The sequence below is a fragment of the Euprymna scolopes genome, chromosome 45, assembly GCF_053919585.1.
Source record: "Euprymna scolopes isolate OS-2025 chromosome 45, ASM5391958v1, whole genome shotgun sequence".
Taxonomy (NCBI): domain Eukaryota; kingdom Metazoa; phylum Mollusca; class Cephalopoda; order Sepiida; family Sepiolidae; genus Euprymna; species Euprymna scolopes.
Genome location: NC_136526.1, coordinates 43,620,088 through 43,639,957, shown reverse-complemented (window position 1 = coordinate 43,639,957; position 19,870 = coordinate 43,620,088). Strand labels below are relative to the sequence as shown.

The 19,870-nt window shown below is 31.1% G+C and overlaps 1 protein-coding gene across 2 annotated transcripts in view; it reads left to right on the top strand.

Moving 5' to 3' along the window:
- The window catches only part of LOC145269509 (spermidine synthase-like), a 132,685-nt gene that overhangs the window by 13,070 nt on the left and 99,745 nt on the right, over positions 1-19,870 (top strand). For both annotated transcript variants that reach the window (XR_013865074.1, XM_080125249.1), the window contains exons 2-3: positions 7,602-8,314; positions 16,777-16,897. Coding sequence is in view for 1 of the 2 variants with exons in the window: in XM_080125249.1 (XP_079981375.1) it covers positions 8,181-8,314; positions 16,777-16,897 (255 nt within the window). In the remaining variant the exon portion in view is untranslated. The remainder of the gene's footprint in view (positions 1-7,601; positions 8,315-16,776; positions 16,898-19,870) is intronic.

Sequence of the window (19,870 nt, the reverse complement as noted above, 5' to 3'; positions counted from 1 at the left end):
TTATCTTCCCGAAATCGAGTAAATTAAATAGACAGGCGAGCTTCGTTGTTAACTGTGAGATATTACCATTTATATGTGATATAAAAAGTTTTGAAAAGTTGTGAACCGACCGACCGCTTCTCTGAAAAAAGCCTTTTGTAGACATACAGAAAAAGCGAACACACATACATACATACATACATACATACATTTTCGCTTTTATATTTATAGACTAGCAAGGAGACCCGACGTTGCCCAGGATTGTTTCACACACCCATAACTTTTGCCATTAGAATCGTTGAAACCGCCCATTTTAAATCAAATCGATTGATTGCCTGCTCTAGTTGAGATGCACCGGGATGAATCTTCACATTCCTCACTGCAGTGACTTAGTCCACAATACATTGTTGTATACATTGCACTGTAGAGAACTTGCTGTTGATTTAATCAAATTATTTTTTATATGTAACTAGCGGAGTTTAGAGGTGCGTGAGTGAGGGGAGGGGGGAGAGGGTAAATCAAAACAAAAGAATAAGCGAAGTAATAACCCTGTTTAAATATTAAAAAACAAACAACAAAAACAGAAAAAAAAAGTTTTGGGAGGGAGGCTCGAACCCAAAGCCTTAAGGTTAATAGTCTGACGACATAGCATTACACCACGAAGCCAGGTACCTTAAAAAGAGTCGAAAATAAGCATTTAAAAACGAAGGTGGTTTTCTAGGTCAAATATCATGCCGCAGCAGCAGGAGCAGAGAAAACGAATTCACATCGCAAATTTTGTTGTAAGGTAAAAGTGGCTAAAATAAAATAAATTTACGACGTCGTTTCGTAAGTGTTAGATATTATGATCTCGGTAGCATATAAAAAGTTATAAGAATGAGCGAGCAAGCCAAGAACCAGCCCGAAAAAGAATTTGCCGGACATACAGAAAAAATGCACAAACACATACACAAACACACACACATTTTCGCTTATATATATAGATAGATTACAATAATAATTCATTAAATACCTACAGACACTAGTGTTTCATCCTTTTGGGAAACATCAGTGCAGGGTGACACAATTACTATCAGTCGGGAGATCTGAACTCGGCTCTTAAGCCATCTCTTACTCCATTAGCAAGGAACCAATCTCAAGGCCAATCTCAACCACGAGAAATATCGTTGAAATTTTAACCTTTATTTATGTTTTGTTTCAACTTTAAAGTGCTCAACAGTAGGAAACAGAGCTGACATAATTTACAATAATAATTTTAATACCTACAGATACTAGTGTTTCATCCTTTCGGGAATCATCAGTGCAGGAAGGTGACATGATTACTACCAGTTGGGAGATCCGAAATATATATATATATATATTGTTATGGTCCAAGGTCATAAAGAAAGACTCGAATAACGGGTTTATGCAAAAAAGAATATATTGTACAAGAAAGTGAATACAAAGGAAGATAAAAATTGATTCCAAAAATATAAAAATTACTTATTCCAAAATGTAAACATTATTTATTCCAAAAATGTGACCATCAACGAAATGTTGCATCTCTCTGCCTGTTCTACAAGTATTTTAATGGCGAATGCTCTGACGAACTACAAGCACTTGCACCCCCCTTCAACATAAATATCACCGACAAAGCTGACAAGCAGCAAAATCCCACCCCTACACAGTAGAGATCCCTAGATGTAAGAAAGCCTTCTACTATTCCAATAGTTTCTTCCCCAGAACTGCTAGACTTTGGAACTCCCTTCCGGGATTCTGCTTTCCCAACTGTACTGACATGCAGAAGTTCAAGTGTAATGTGAACAGACATCTTGCTGCTCATCTCCCTACATAGTATTCCAACAACTTATGTCCCTGACAGTAGGCACTGTGCTTTTTTTGGGGTGAAAATGGAATAAAAATATATAAAGATACATAATTTATAATGATATTAATATATATATATATATATATATATATATATATATATACAATATATTCTATATATATATTATATTCTATATATATTATATTCTATATATATTATATTCTATATAGAATATAATATATATATACAATATATTCTATATATATATATATTATAATACACACATACAAACACATGCACATAAAACGTATATACATAAAGATATATATATATATATATATATATATATATATATATATATATATACACACATATGTATACATTTTTAAAAGAAATATATATATATATGTACATATTTTTGGAATAAGTGTGTGTATATATATATATATATATATATATATATATATAGAGAGAGAGAGAGAGAGAGACACACACACACACACACACATATGTATACATTTTTAGAAGAAGTATATATATATATATATATATATGTACCTATTTTTGGAATAAGTGTGTGTGTGTGTGTGTGTGTGTGTGTGTGTATATATATATATATGTTTTATTTTTTTATTACCGTTTTATCTGTTTGGTTACATATGTTTCGGATGTTGGACCGTGTTTACGATCTAACAGCCTTGTATGAGGCTGTTAGATCGTAAACACGGTCCAACATCCGAAACATATGTAACCAAATAGATAAAACGGTAATAAAAAAATAAAACACGTATTTGCTCTGCAATAGTATTGAGCACTCTCTTCAGGTTTTTACTAATTACCAGTTTTACCAAATATATATATATATATATATATATATATATATATATATATATATATATATATTTCTTTTTTGTGTGTTGATATTCATGTTAAAAACTCTTTTTCTATTCATTTAAAGAGAAAACACAACTTTCTTATATATGGATCGCGGAATTGCATTTATCTGCAAAAGATCTACCTAATTTGCATATTCTTTTAAATATTCATTTTAATTAATTCCTTGTTAGTTTTTTTCGATTTTCTCATGGGAAAATCATCTTTAGTTAACTATTACTATTGCAGATATTCTACTTTATTTATACTTGCGTAATGTTTGCGCAAAAAAAGTCATAGTAAACTCAAATCTCTTTCTATAAATATATTTATGTATGCGCATATATATCTGCTTAAAATATTTTGCCTACCAAACTCCTCTCTCGGTTTTTAGTATACAAACATGAAACTTAGTATATAGGGTATTCGAACCCATGCAAAACTTCATATTTGGGTTTTAGCCGGGGAAAGCGGTGCAAAAGTGTGAAAATTGAAAAAATGGAATTTTCCAGATGAAGGTCGAACGACGGCATTACGAATACGCATGCGTAACATAATAGCTATTGGTTCATGTTTTAATTTTTAGCTTGCAGCAAACATGCCTTCATAATAGAGTCCTTAACATCAAAGGAAAAAAAATAAATCGTAAGCTAAACGTTTTGATTTCGATTCTCGGTGGTGGCGCACGAGTCATTTTTATTTATTTATTTTTTAACTTTTTTAATCATTCCTATATATTATGTCCAATATAATATAATAATAATTACGAAATCTGCATTAATCAAAATATCACATTTAAGCGTATTTTATGACTGAGCAATGCTAAGCGGCCTGCTAGTTATATATATATATATATATATATATATATATATATATATATATATATATATATATATATATATATATATATATATATATATATATATATATTGATCTTTATCATATAGTGGAAGACAATAAATTGCAACAAATGAATCGAAGTTATCAATATTTCATGGAAAGTAATATCGATCCGACGTTGCTAGGGAGTGTTTTACTATCATTTTACTATGTTGTTCAATAACGTCCTTTACTTGCCTTTGTTTTTCATTTCGTTTACATTTTTGAAATATATATATACTAGCATTTCAGCCCGGCGTTGCCCGGGTGTTTGGAGGTGTATGCTGAGCAAAAAAAAAAAAAAAGAGTAAATTTTTTTTTAATTTGACCCCTATTATGACCCCTTAAAATTTATAGTTTCGGGCTCAAATCACTTTATTAAGTTAGATCCAGGTTCAAGGAACCTATATCTAAAATTTTAAGTGTCTCGACCCAAAATTGTCGGAGGAGTTCGGTAGAGTTCTTAAAGGTCAAATCGTTGAAATTTGACCCCTTAACAGCCAAATTTCTGGCTGACACCCGTCACATCGATTTTCCCAAATCTCAGTACTCGGTATTTCAAATTTCGAGTCTATAGACTAAAAATTGACAGTGTTATTGCGTAGGGAAATGTACACAGACAGACAGACAGACAGACAGGCACGTTCACTTTTATAGATATATAGATATGCAACTAGCCGGAGTGCCCGGCATAGCCTGGGTGTTTGGGGGGGGGTCCTTTGAGCAGCAAAAAAGAAAAAAAAAACGTAGTAGTAGTAGGCAGGCAGGCTCGAATCTATACATTGAAGGAAAAAAAAAGAAAGTGAGAAAAAAAAATGCGACGTCTTTGCTATTGCGCCTATCGCAAACCAGAAGTGACGTATGTTTTAAGTTAAGGCTTAGACAATCGAAAAGAGGGGATGACTTTCGAAAATATCGGCGAAAAAAGCGACCCCTCCCTGTAGAAAAGTGCCCAGTTGAGTGTGAAGGAATTAATATTTTTACCCAATTTTTCGATATTTGTCGTCCGAAGGGTCGAGCTTCAAAATGATACTGATCTCATGAAAATCCGTCGCTTCCGTCGAAAGTTTTAGGCGGACATACATACATACATACATACATCTATAAATATAAAAACGAAAATGTATGTATGTTTGTATGTGTGTTCGCTTTTTCTGTATGTCTACAAAAGGCTTTTTTCAGAGAAGCGGTCGGTCACTTCACAACTTTTTAAAACTTTTTATATCACATATAAATGGTAATATCTCACAGTTAACAACGAAGCTCGCCTGTCTATTTGATTTGCTCGATTTCGGGAAGACAAATATTCAACATTTGTCGCTCGCCACATATGGGTTAGTCTTTTTCCTATAACATCTTGGGGGGAAAAAAAGCAGTCAGCAGTAAATGAAGGTACTATCCCGCAGTCAAACTTGACCTCATTAACTCATTACAGCGGGCACCTGCCAAATCCAAGTAATTGAATAAATTCAAACGTGTTTCCGTTAGCATCTCGCGGTGGGGCAATCGTTAACATCGCACATTCTTTTTTTCACACTTTAATTTACAACTTTGCCTCAACGGTTCGGGTTCGATCCTCATACTTACTTTTTTTACCCCCCCCCCACCTCCAAACACCCGGGCAACGCCGGGTACCCTTCGTTAGTACATGATGATTGCAACGTCTTGTCAGACGAGTGCCACTCCCTCAGACATTTAAAATCCATGAGCCCGAATGCCTGAGGGAGTATCTATACAAATATGATGTTACAGAGTCTTAGCTTTGTACAACAGCTAAGTCTCTCTCTCGGTTCAAAATGTTGAGATCCAGCAACAAGCAAGAGCAAGATAGCCAGCAACAAATTAAACTGCAGACCAGCTTAATGCGGGTAATGGTCTTCCGCTTTATGGTTTTTTAAATCAGAGATTTGCTTCTCCTAGAAAGGTTGCCTTCACCACGGCTTACGGGAGCCCTCTCCACCCCAATACACATATACACACACACAAATTTACACGGTGCTAGTTGGCCGTTGACCCAGAAAAAGAGTTCATTCGCCCTTTGGAAGGTCTTGTTTTTAATCCTCCAGGGAGACTAGCCGCCCTCCTCACCAAACAAGTCTGGCGGGGGAACCAGTTTAGTCGCCGGTGACCCGACCATGAGGCAGGTAGTACATACATACATACATACATACATACATACATACATACATGATGGTAGCAACTCGTTCTCGAGTATTGCCATTACTTAATATATCTCTGGCTCAAATGACGCAAACATGAGCGCAACTAGCAGCACGTGCCGAACGCTCACTTCTATGAAATTTCCGTAGTCCTGCACATACACTGATGACCGGGTCCAAGCTGTGGTGCCCCGAACACTTACCAGGCCAGACCCCGGAAGTTCCAGGGCCCTTATTGCTATTGACGCCCATCTTTGCATCAGTCCTCATTGAATGTCCGTTTGCTATTTTAGGCTAAAGCCGACCTTTTTGTTATCGGGATACACACTGATAGTAAAATGTGTATTCCATTACATATCAAGTAATGCCTGTGCTTGAAGCTTTTTATAGTGAAGAAAGACTTTGCACCGAGACAATCCCACTCTTTAAACCAATGCCACATTGAATCAAAAAGAAGAGCAAGTCAACATCATTGGAAGCAGCATCCGCCGCAGGTTTTATATCAGGGTTTTCCTTCTCCTAGAGACGTTGCCTTCACCACGGCTTACAGGAGCCCTCTCCACCTACGATGCCATTTGATCCATGACTGGGACTTAGGTTGCTGGGCACCAGAACATATCCACACGCCGGTGGGTCATGTATGCCGCAGCTGACAGGGCCTAAGCTCCTCTGGAGGTTTCTGTCAGGTACATACATACATACATTTAAACAGACAGGTGAGATTTATATTATAGATGGTGACTTACCCAGTCACTTGTAATGGACTCTTCTAAGCATTATAAAAACTTCCGAGTTTAATACTCTCCTTGGGAATTCTCAGCATCCGACGCGAGACTACAGACTGACTAACGTAACAGTCAGAAAATACCGACAACCTTCCTTTGTATTCATTTTCTTGTACAATATATTCTTTTCTACGTAAACCTGTTCTTCGAGTCTTTCTCTTAGAATAAGTAATTTTTACATTTTTGGAGTAATTTTTACATTTTTGGAATGGATAATGTTTACATTTTTTTAATTAGTCATTTTAACATTTTTGGAATAAATAAAGTTTACATCATTTTGGAATAAGTAATTTTAATATTTTTGGAATAAATTTTTACACTTTTGGAATAAATTTTCATGTTTGGAATAAGTCATTTTAACATTTTTGGAATAAAATAGTTTACCTTTTGCAATAAGTATTTTTCTTTTACTTTTTTGGAATAATTTTTACACATTCGAAATAAATAATATTTACATTTTGCAATAAGTATTTTTTTAATTTTTTGGAATAATTTTTACAATTTCGAAATAAATATTTACATTTTGCAAGTATATTTTTAATTATTTGGAATAATTTTTACACTTTCGAAATAAATAATGTTTACATTTTGAAATGAGTAATTTTTTACATTTTTGGAATAATTTTAACATTTTCGAAAGTAACTTTTACATTTTTGGAATCAATTTTTACATATTTGGAGTAAATAATTTTTACATATTTGGAATAAACCATTGTTTATATTTTTTGGCCTTTTTACACTCTTTTATGAACTACGTTTTTGGCCGCCATATTTTTTGTTATGAAAGCGCATAAAAAACAAATTTGGCCTTAAAAAGGTCAATCTGTCAAACTTTAGAAAGGCCAAATTTTAAAAGCAATACGGCGGCTTCGAATGTCGTACATTTAGTCTAATAAAAAATGATGAAAAAATAATAAAAATAAAAAAAAAATTCTGGTTTTATTTCAGCCTTTGGGTATAATAATGCGTTTTATATAAAAATAAATAGTGTTCATAATATTTTGCCTATCGAATAATTTACGCCGCTAAACTACACATTTACCTAATTCAGGATGTGATTTTATTTGTATTTATTTTTTTTTATTAAGTCTAATTTTTTTTTATTTTATTTTTTTGCAGCTGGACGGGAATCTTCAATTCAACATCGAAGAAAAATCACCAAAAATTATAGCCGCCAATGAACTACATATATATGATTTATTATTATTTGTTTTGCTTATGACAGAAAAATAAATGCAAATATTTGTTTTATAAAGTGTTAATAAATAAATGGAACGACTTGAAGCTTGATTTAAAACAAAAATACCTTTGATCTTCGTTTAAAAAAAAAAAGAGATTTAACAAACAAAAAATTGTTGAAATTTATTTTAAGAAAACTTTACAAGCATTCGCCAAAATGTTTTGACATGTGACAGGTTCGCAACACTTAGGGGACTAATAGGCACCAATCCTTAAATCCAAGACAGCGAACAACACAAATCTCTCCAGGGAAAAGGTGTCGACACTCTTTATTCGCCTGTGGAATGCATGAACGGGCCACTCTTCTGCTAGCCGTTCACATTTATATGCCTTTAAGATCCACGATCTGCACTTTGAGCAGCGTCCCCATTGGCCGGCGCCGCCAACGCCACCTTGCCCAACCAGTCTACGACCCGACCGACGACGACGACAGCGCCTCAAGCTGTGTCACGGGCCAGAATGTCCTACCTAGAGAATGGATGGTTCCATGAGATCCACCACTACATGGATCTGGGGATCAGCCTGGCATTGGAGATTGATGAGGTTCTATATCAAGAGAAGTCGGAATACCAAGATATACAGGTATATCGAAGGTGAGTATTCCCGTTTCTCTTTCTTTTCTTTTTTTTTTTTGCACATAAACACACACACACGCACGTACGCATGTTACATGATAAGGGCTGTCCCCTTTTCATGTAAGTATAAAAATAGAGAGATTTAGTTAAAATGAAAATGATATAGCAATAGACGAAATTCGAACCTCGTAATTTAGGTTTAGAAATAGATTACGTGTGAGAATTAGAAAATGGAATGTAAAACAGCTTAGAGATAAAATAGTTTCAAGAAAAGAATGTGCACTGTCAATTTTGTTATGAAAATTCAATTGAAAGAATGCAGCTACAAGATAATTTAATAAACATGTTTTTAACATATTGGAAATAGAGGTTACTGAGTATAGGTTAAAATTCCTTTTGTAAAAAAAAGGAAAAGTTTTGGACACGTATGTCCAGAACACATGTGTATAACGTCATGGAAAATAGAAAGTTCTAGAGATAGATAGAAAAACTTAAGAGTTAAGCAGACAGAAGCAGGGAGAGAAACTCAGAGGGAGTTTGAGAACGACAGACGATAGTCTGCAGTTTGTCATTCGAACGTCTAGAAGCGAGACGGTCACTTTGAAACTTAATATGTGAAGCTTTGAATTCTTGATGATGAAAACCACGGCCGGTCGTGAGAAGAAAATAACCCATCATGTGTTTTTATAAACGTCATCTTTGTGTTGTGATTCTACCGAAAGGTAAAGTGAAAATTGTTATTATATGTCTACATATCTGTGTTATAAAATGTCTTGACATACACATCTCATAGCAACAAGAATTAACATTTAATATACATCCCTCTTAATAAAAGACTCTCTTTTAATGAAACCCCTATATATAACACGCACACACACATACGCACATGCACACACACGCACGCACGCGCGCATGCGCACACGTACACACACATACTAGTGTTGGGATGATTAATCGGAATTGGGAATCGGAAAAATTGGAACTTTTTAGGGTATCGGGATCGGAAAAATTTGTGGTATTTTGAACCGATGCCAAAAACGATTCCTTTAATTACCTTTTTTATTTAATTTTGTTTAAAACAAAATCTTCCACTGCTGGTAGTAATGATAATGAATATTTATTGATTTTAAAACTAAAATCTATAGATCATCTATATATATATATAAGTAAATTCTTGGTACAGCAAAATGGAAGGAGGAATTTCAGAGGCAACATAGTTTAATTGAAATCAAAGAAACAAAAAAAAAACGGACAGGTGGAATGACCCTCTAAGAGGAAACGTCAGAATGATAAATTAAAAGCTAAGAATCGAATGAGGAAAGAGGGAAATTAGTTTCAGTTGGAAAACCAGTGAGAGAAAAAAAATATATATATATATAATTCTCACTGTTCAGGTGGTTTTAAATCAGTAAAATTTCTAACTGATGTTTCAAAATCTTTTGTCTACACAGGCTAGGTCGAGAGTTATTAATGACTAACGCCTCAATGATATTGAGATGATAGTTCGACCTAGCACTGTATAAAACAGAAAACCACCCATCGGAATATTGGTCAGAACACCTATTTATACTAATCAGGTGATTACCGATGGCGGACTCATCAGCTTGGGAGTGCCCGGATGTTCTCGAAACCTGGTGTAATCGAATATCCCGAGGGATATGTTGGGATATTCTAATTTCCAATCATTGGGATGTCTTGCCAACGTAGTCAGCACCACATTGACAAAATTTATATATATATATATATATATATATATATATATATATATATATATATATATATATATATACGGCTTCTGTTGCCAGGTTCGAATCTATTGACCGGTGTTAATCGTGACACCCTGCACTGATGATTCCCAAAAGGATGAAACACTAATGTCTGTAGGTATTTGATAATTATTATCGTAAATAATTATATATATATAAATATATATACATATATATATACATGCATATATACATATATATATACATATATATATACATGCATATATACATATATATACATATGTATATATACATATATATACATATAAATACATATGTATATATACATATATATATACATATATACACATATATATACATATATACACATATATATACATATATATATACATATATACATATATATGCATATATATATATACATATATATACATATATATATACATATATATGTGCATATATATACATATATATGCATATATATACATATATATATATATGTATATATATACATATATATACATATATATATACATATATATGTGTAACACTAAAGAGAGGCCACATCAGACCTGTAGGGTTGATGTGACGTTTCTTTTAGTTGAAAGTAATTTTTTGTTCCCGGACGATGACTGGGTTGAAAGAATAAAAATTATTATTAATTTTTATTTGTGAATAAATTCTGAGCTAAGTCTGTTGTTGAAATAGCGGCGGCAACAGTGCCTTTGTAGCGAGAGGATAAATCCAAATTCTAGACTTCAAAAGCGAAAAATAATGCATAAAATATGTTAGCCAAAATGCACAGGCGTTTGATCTCCAATGACCGGAATCATAGTGTACAGTAGCCGGAGGGGTGGGGATTTCACACCCGCAATTGGCAAAACTATGAGCCAAAAGTTGACCTGGGAATTTGACAAGTTGAAAAGTCGGGTTGTTTTTGAAACACACGCAGTGACTCGGCATTGTGTTTAGAACAAAGAAGAGGAAAAAAAATGAATTGTCCGAAATTTCAAAACAATAAAATAACGTATCGAGAATTGTCATTTGGTGAATCAGGTCGAACGAAAAAAGGGAATTTATGAAATGTTTTTGCTCGGATGGGAAAATGTTTTATCCGATAAGTTCAAAGCGACAAATGCATTCTTGGTCTTTTGACGTAAACAAAATGTCTGATATAATAAAATGGCCGACAACCAGAACTTAATTCAAAGATAAACTAAAATTCCTTTGAATTATCAAAGCGAAAGGTGAGATCAATAGATAATTTTAAAACAAATAAAATCGCGTGATTTGCTTTAAGTAAAAGGAAAAATAATTTTCCTGGATAGGGGGAAATTCCATTAGTAAGCCAGGGAGGAGTTAACTAATACAACGTGTAAGTTGGGCGTTAATTAAGGGAGGAGTCAAACCAATTTTGGAAATGGACCAATGAAAAGGGGCCCTGTCGAAGTATAATCAACCAATGAGAAAAGGCCCCGTCGAATTATAATCAAGCAATTTGATTGGTCGATGACGAACATGGGTGTCGTCATCATTCCATAATTGTATTATAAAAGAAATGAAAAATTAGAGATTAAGTCAGTAGTCAGAGAAGAACCGAGTAGAAGTGAAGTGAAGAGTAGTAAGAGTCAAAGAGAGATAAGTCTCGGCAGAATCACCTCTCTCTCTCTCTCTCTCTCTCTCTCTCTCTCTCTCTCTCCCTCGCTTGTTGCCTGATAACTCAACGTTTATAACGTGTAGATTACTTAATAAGAATTACGCAAAGTCCGCAATACCGACCAGGTATTTCAACAACAGAAGCTCAGTTGTAAAACTAACTGCTTGCTTGAATTAATTGTCAACTCTATGTATATGCTGTAAATACTTCTTTTATGAATTTCCGAAATATATATTATATTAACTAACCTCCGGAGCTTTGTTGCTGATGTGCGTTGATCCGTATATATGTACATTCTTTAATTGCCATTTGTGACCACGGTTAAGGTCACACGTGCAAGGTCACATCTGTGGATATTTCGTTAATTGCCATTTGTGACACCGTATCCGTCAACGAACACCCAGAATAACTAGACGATCCACGGTAGAACAGGCCTTGAGGACCGAGCATCTGAGAAGAATCCCCAACGCCTTAACGAAGAACTCACTGGGTGACGCGACGTACTAACGGTTGGCAGACCTGGTTGCCCAGTCGACATATCATAACTGTACCGACCAGGGTGCAGATCATAACTGGGCAGCGATCAGGGGTCAAGGGCGTGTAAGGGTCACGTCTAAAGGTCACATATGTATATATATACATATATGTATGCATACATATATGCGTTTTATTTTTTATTACCGTATTTTTCTGTTAAGTTACATTATTGTTTCGGCTACACAACCGTTTTTTGGCCGTCATGTAGCTTCCTCAGACTTTTACAGGAATGTTCGTTCATGGTGGAATGAAAGGGTGAGTGGTGTCAAGGGAGGGGTGCAAGAGAAAAGCGGAAAAAGGGGAAGGGAACAAGGGGGAGAGGTGGGAGAGAGTGCTTGGTATTTCGGTAATGTTTTAGTTTTGGAGTTTAAGGACATTAGGTTGTTGTGTGGGGGGTCTGGGAAGTTCATCTCGGGTGTGGCTGAGGGTATAGGGATACATGGAGGGGGAGGAAGATATGTGGGAGTAGGAGGAGAAGAGTTACTTTAAATTTCGAGTCCATGTGTATGCCCGTGTGTACGTGGGGGTAACGATGTATATGTGTACGTACCTATGTATATGTATGTACATATGAGAGTATATGTGCCATATGTGGGAGCGTGTAGCTGTGTATATGTCGATGTATGTGTTCACGAATATAAGCATCTGTATGTGCGCGTGTGCTGGCATATATGCGTGGGGATACAAGTATGTCTGAATCAGTATACGCATGTAGGCCCATGTATACGCCTGCATGGGTATATGGGTGTCGATGTGTGAGTGTCTGTATATGTGCGCATCCATGCTTACGCGCACGTACTCAATTTAGCACCTTAAGGAAAATTTTGGGTCAGCGGGAGCAGCGCGGGTGTATATGCATGCATGTAAGCATGCGTGCATGTGTTTACATGCCTAGGTGGAGATGTATGTGTATAGATGAGCGTCTCTTTAAGTATATGTGTGTGTATGTATGCATGTCTGTGCTCGCGTGTACGGCCGCAAACTAACCCTCTCCAAGCACTTAACAACAAATAAAAATCAAATAGATAAACCGAATCATAGCCCCCCCCCCGCCTCCCAACCTAAGCGAACACCCAACAGGTCAAGACATACTTATCAAGAAATCATCTCACCAACGAGACGCCAAAAACCTAAACCTTAGGACTCGAAATTTAAATGTATTAACAGTAGTAGTAGTGGTTGTAGTATTTCTTATATTTACCATTGTCATTATTTTTATTCTATTTTATTTTATTCTATTTTATTTTATTCTATTCTAGTTTCTGATTTTATTTCATTATATTTTGTTTGTTATTTATTTTATTTTATTCTATTTTTTACTTTGTTCTATTTTATTTTATTTTACAATGTTTTATTTTATTTTATTCTGTTTTTTTATTTAATGTTGTTCTATTTTATTTTATTTTATTCTGTTTTTTACTTTGTTTTATTTTAGTTTAGTTTATTTTTTATTTTTATTATATTCTATTTTATTCTATTTATTTTTTATTTTATTTCGTTTTATTTTATTCTATTTTTTATTTTATTCTATTTTCTTACTTTTATTTTTATTTCATTCTATTTTATTTTATTGTATTGTATTTTATTTTATTGTATTTTATTTTATTTTATTGTATTTTATGTTATTTTATTGTATTTTATTTTATTGTATTGTATTTTATTTTTTCTATTTTATGTTATTTTATTGTATTTTATTTTATTGTATTGTATGTTATTTTATTGTATTTTATTTTATTGTATTTTATGTTATTTTATTGTATTTTATTTTATTGTATAGTATGTTATTTTATTGTATTTTATTTTATTGTATTTTATGTTATTTTATTGTATTTTATTTTATTGTATTGTATGTTATTTTATTGTATGTTATTTTATTGTATTTTATTTTATTGTATTGTATGTTATTTTATTGTATTTTATTTTTTCTATTTTATGTTATTTTATTGTATTTTATTTTATTGTATTGTATGTTATTTTATTGTATTTTATTTTATTGTATTTTATGTTATTTTATTGTATTTTATTTTATTGTATTGTATGTTATTTTATTGTATTGTATTTTACTGTATTTTATTTTTTCTATTTTATGTTATTTTATTGTATTTTATTTTATTGTATTGTATGTTATTTTATTGTATTTTATTTTATTGTATTTTATTTTATTGTATTGTATGTTATTTTATTGTATTTTATTTTATTGTATTTTATGTTATTTTATTGCATTTTATTTTTTCTATTTTATGTTATTTTATTGTATTTTATTTTATTGTATTGTATGTTATTTTATTGTATTTTATTTTTTCTATTTCATGTTATTTTATTGTATTTTATTTTATTGTATTGTATGTTATTTTATTGTATTTTATTTTATTGTATTTTATGTTATTTTATTGTATTTTATTTTATTGTATTGTATGTTATTTTATTGTATTTTATTTTATTGTATTTTATTTTTTCTATTTTATGTTATTTTATTGTATTTTATTTTATTGTATTTTATTTTATTGTATTGTATGTTATTTAATTGTATTTTATTTTATTGTATTTTATGTTGTTTTATTGCATTTTATTTTTTCTATTTTATGTTATTTTATTGTATTTTATTTTATTGTATTGTATGTTATTTTATTGTATTTTATTTTATTGTATTTTATTTTATTGTATTTTATTTTATTGTATTGTATTTTATTTTATTGTATTGTATGTTATTTTATTGTATTTTATTTTATTGTATTTTATTTTATTGTATTGTATGTTATTTTATTGTATTTTATTTTATTGTATTGTATGTTATTTTATTGCATTTTATTTTTTCTATTTTATGTTATTTTATTGTATTTTTATTTTTTCTATTTGATGTTATTTTATTGTATTTTATTTTATTGTATTTTATGTTTTGTATTGTATTTTATTTAATTGTATTGTATTTTATTTTTTCTATTTTATGTTATTTTATTGTATTTTATTTTATTCTATTGTATGTTATTTTATTGTATTTTATTTTTTCTATTTTATGTTATTTTATTGTATTTTATTTTTTCTATTTTATGTTATTTTATTGCATTTTATTTTTTCTATTTTATGTTATTTTATTGTATTTTATTTTTTCTATTTTATGTTATTTTATTGTATTTAATTTTATTGTATTGTATGTTATTTTATTGTATTTTATTTTATTGTATTTTATTTTATTGTATTGTATGTTATTTAATTGTATTTTATTTTATTGTATTTTATAGTATTTTATTGCATTTTATTTTATTGTATTGTATGTTATTTTATTGCATTTTATTTTTTCTATTTTATGTTATTTTATTGTATTTTATTTTTTCTATTTTATGTTATTTTATTGTATTTAATTTTATTGTATTGTATGTTATTTTATTGTATTTTATTTAATTGTATTGTATGTAATTTTATTGTATTTTATTTTATTGTATTGTATGTTATTTTATTGTATTTTATTTTATTGTATTGTATGTTATTTTATTGTATTTTATTTTATTGTATTGTATGTTATTTTATTGTATTTTATTTTCTCTATTTTATGTTATTTTATTGTATTTTATTTTATTGTATTTTATTTTTTCTATTTTATGTTATTTTATTGCATTTTATTTTTTCTATTTTATGTTATTTTATTGCATTTTATTTTTTCTATTTTATGTTATTTTATTGTATTTTATTTTTTCTATTTTATGTTATTTTATTGTATTTTATTTTATTGTATTGTATGTTATTTTATTGTATTTGATTTTATTGTATTTTATTTTATTGTATTGTATGTTATTTAATTGTATTTTAGTTTATTGTATTTTATGTTATTTTATTGCATTTTATTTTTTCTATTTTATGTTATTTTATTGTATTTTATTTTTTCTATTTTATGTTTTTTTATTGTATTTTATTGTATTGTATGTTATTAAATTGTATTTTATTTAATTGTATTGTATGTTATTTTATTGTATTTTATTTTATTGTATTGTATGTTATTTTATTGTATTTTATTTTATTGTATTGTATGTTATTTTATTGTATTTTATTTTATTGTATTTTATTTTATTGTATTTTATAGTATTTTATTGTATTTTATTTTATTGTATTTTATTTAATTGTATTGTATGTTATTTTATTGTATTTTATTTTATTATATTGTATGTTATTTTATTATATTTTATTTTATTGTATTGTATGTTATTTTATTGTATTTTATTGTATTTTATTTAATTGTATTGTATGTTATTTTATTGTATTTTATTTTATTGTATTGTATGTTATTTTATTATATTTTATTTTATTGTATTGTAAATTATTTTATTGTATTTTATTGTATTTTATTTAATTGTATTGTATGTTATTTTATTGTATTTTATTTTATTGTATTGTATGTTATTTTATTGTATTGTATGTTATTTTATTGTATTTTATTTTATTGTATTGTATGTTATTTTATTTTATTTTATTTTATTTTATTTTATTTTACTTTGTTTTATACTGCTTCATTTTATTTAATTGATTTGTGGAATTTATTTTGTTTTACTTTTGTTTTCTCTTCGTAGCAAGAAGTTCGGCAACGTTCTGGTCTTGGATGGTCTAATTCAATGCACCGAACTTGATGAATTCACCTACCAAGAAATGATCGCTAATTTACCTCTCTACAGTCACCCAAACCCTAAAAAGGTAAGCAGGGAGGGGGGTATGAAAGAGGTGCCATGTTGGTGATGTAGGAGTCATCGACACTCAAGAATAAACAAGAAGAGTTTGATTCCCATTGTCAGATCGATAATGGTAACGTTTTATTTTCGTTAGGTGTTATCGATAAGAGCCAGGTACGTCCAAGGATGAAGTACTGTTGCCACATCTCGGCAGGAGCTGCTAGAACGGACTTGTCCTGCCTTGATAGAGTTCAAAATAGACTTCGTAGCCTCGTAGGAGATGTCCTTTTCTCTCCCCTGCAACCTCTATCTCACAGAAGAGATATTGCGAGTTTGTCTCTACTTTATCGTTATTTTCATGGCAAGAGCTCGACTGAGCTTCAATCTATGGTCCCCCCCTCGCCAAACTTTCACAAGAAACACTCGTCTAGCTGAAAACACTATCAATAATTCACCGCACTCTTTATCTGTGCCTAAACCTAAACGTAGATTCCATGAACAAAGTTTCTTTCTTACAAGTGCACGCCTGTGGAATTATCTTCCGTTTTCCTGTTTTCCAGATGACTACAATCTGATTGTGTTCAAGTCCAATGTAAACAAGTTCTTGATGAGCTGTTCCACTTAAGTTAACAAATTTACCAAATTTCCATTACTAACGATTACTATATTGTCCAATTGACTACTGTACACTATTAACCCTTATCCTCGAGTGGTCTCTTGGGCTTGATAAGTGGTGATGCCTATGTAAAAACAAAAAAATCATATAAAAGGCACTGTGTGTGTGTGTGTGTGTGTGTGTGTGTGTGTGTGTGTTTGAGTTCATTCTCTATGGACTCAAAAACGGCTGGGTCGATTTTTATGAAATTTCACACAAATGTACTTAATGTGTCTGGAAGTGTTCTAAGATAGGGTTTGCATCGGAATGCCTCCAATAAGTATCGAAAGTCAATAACCGAAAAAAATCCGGTAAAAGAAGGAACAGTTCGATTTTGAGAAAAGTTAACACTTTCCTACAGCCTAAAACCGCAAGTGAATTTTAGAAGTTTTATCACTGCACACGCAGAAAGACCCGACGTTTAAAATCAACAGTAGGTTCTTTGATAAGACAGGGGCGCATTCGGAAAGAATGTTTCTGTTTAGAGCACACTTGAACCATGATACTTGACTTTTGCATTTTAAACTTTAATTCAAGCCATTATATATAAAAAAATAATTTTATAAAATCAACAGCAGAGTTCTCTACAGTGCAATATAAACTACAATGTATTGTGGACTAAGTCACTGCAAGGTGGCATATGAGTTTCCTTCCAGATCACCACAGTGGGTTCCCGACTAGAGCTGGCAATCAATCAATTTGATTGACGAATGGGCATTTTTCATTGATTTCAATGACAATAAAAGTATTGAGAGTGTGGAACATTCGTTAATCCTCATTCAATTCCATACAACATCGGGTTTCCCTGCTTGCATATTATATTTTAGCTGTGCATAACAGTAATGCAACAAGGCTGGATAACAGAGCATAACACGTAGACTCATATTTTGGCTAGGTGTTATATATTATATTTTAGCTGTGTGCTAAATTGCTTTTAGATAAGCTGTTCCCCCGCAAGTGATACAATCGATGTTTGCTAAGGGTCCCGATTTACTTATCATGAGCCGATTTTTAATGTGGAGGATAATCCAATTTACCGATTTTTAATGTGGAGGATAATCCAATTTACCGATTTTTAATGTGGAGGATAATCCAATTTACCGATTTTTAATATGGAGGATAATCCAATTTACCGATTTTTAATGTGGAGGATAATCCAATTTACCGATTTTTAATGTGGAGGATAATCCAATTTACCGATTTTTAATGTGGAGGATAATCCGATTTATCGATTTTTAATGTGGAGGATAATCCAATTTACCGATTTTTAATGTGGAGGATAATCCAATTTACCGATTTTTAATGTGGAGGATAATCCAATTTACCGATTTTTAATGTGGAGGATAATCCAATTTACCGATTTTTAATGTGGAGGATAATCCAATTTACCGATTTTTAATGTGGAGGATAATCCAATTTACCGATTTTTAATGTGGAGGATAATCCGATTTATCGATTTTTAATATGGAGGATAATCCAATTTACCGATTTTTAATGTGGAGGATAATCCAATTTACCGATTTTTAATATGGAGGATAATCCAATTTACCGATTTTTAATGTGGAGGATAATCCAATTTACCGATTTTTAATGTGGAGGATAATCCAATTTACCTATTTTTAATGTGGAGGATAATCCAATTTACCGATTTTTAACGTGGAGGATAATCCGATTTACCGATTTTTAATGTGGAGGATAATCCAATTTACCGATTTTTAATGTGGAGGATAATCCAATTTACCGATTTTTAATGTGGAGGATAATCCGATTTACCGATTTTTAATGTGGAGGATAATCCAATTTACCGATTTTTAATATGGAGGATAATCCAATTTACCGATTTTTAATGTGGAGGATAATCCAATTTACCGATTTTTAATATGGAGGATAATCCAATTTACCTATTTTTAATGTGGAGGATAATCCAATTTACCTATTTTTAATGTGGAGGATAATCCAATTTACCGATTTTTAACGTGGAGGATAATCCGATTTACCGATTTTTAATGTGGAGGATAATCCAATTTACCGATTTTTAACGTGGAGGATAATCCAATTTACCGATTTTTAATGTGGAGGATAATCCAACTTACCGATTTTTAATGTGGAGGATAATCCGATTTACCGATTTTTAATGTGGAGGATAATCCAACTTACCGATTTTTAATGTGGAGGATAATCCAATTTACCGATTTTTAATATGGAGGATAATCCAATTTACCGATTTTTAACGTGGAGGATAATCCGATTTACCGATTTTTAATGTGGAGGATAATCCAATTTACCGATTTTTAACGTGGAGGATAATCCAATTTACCGATTTTTAATGTGGAGGATAATCCA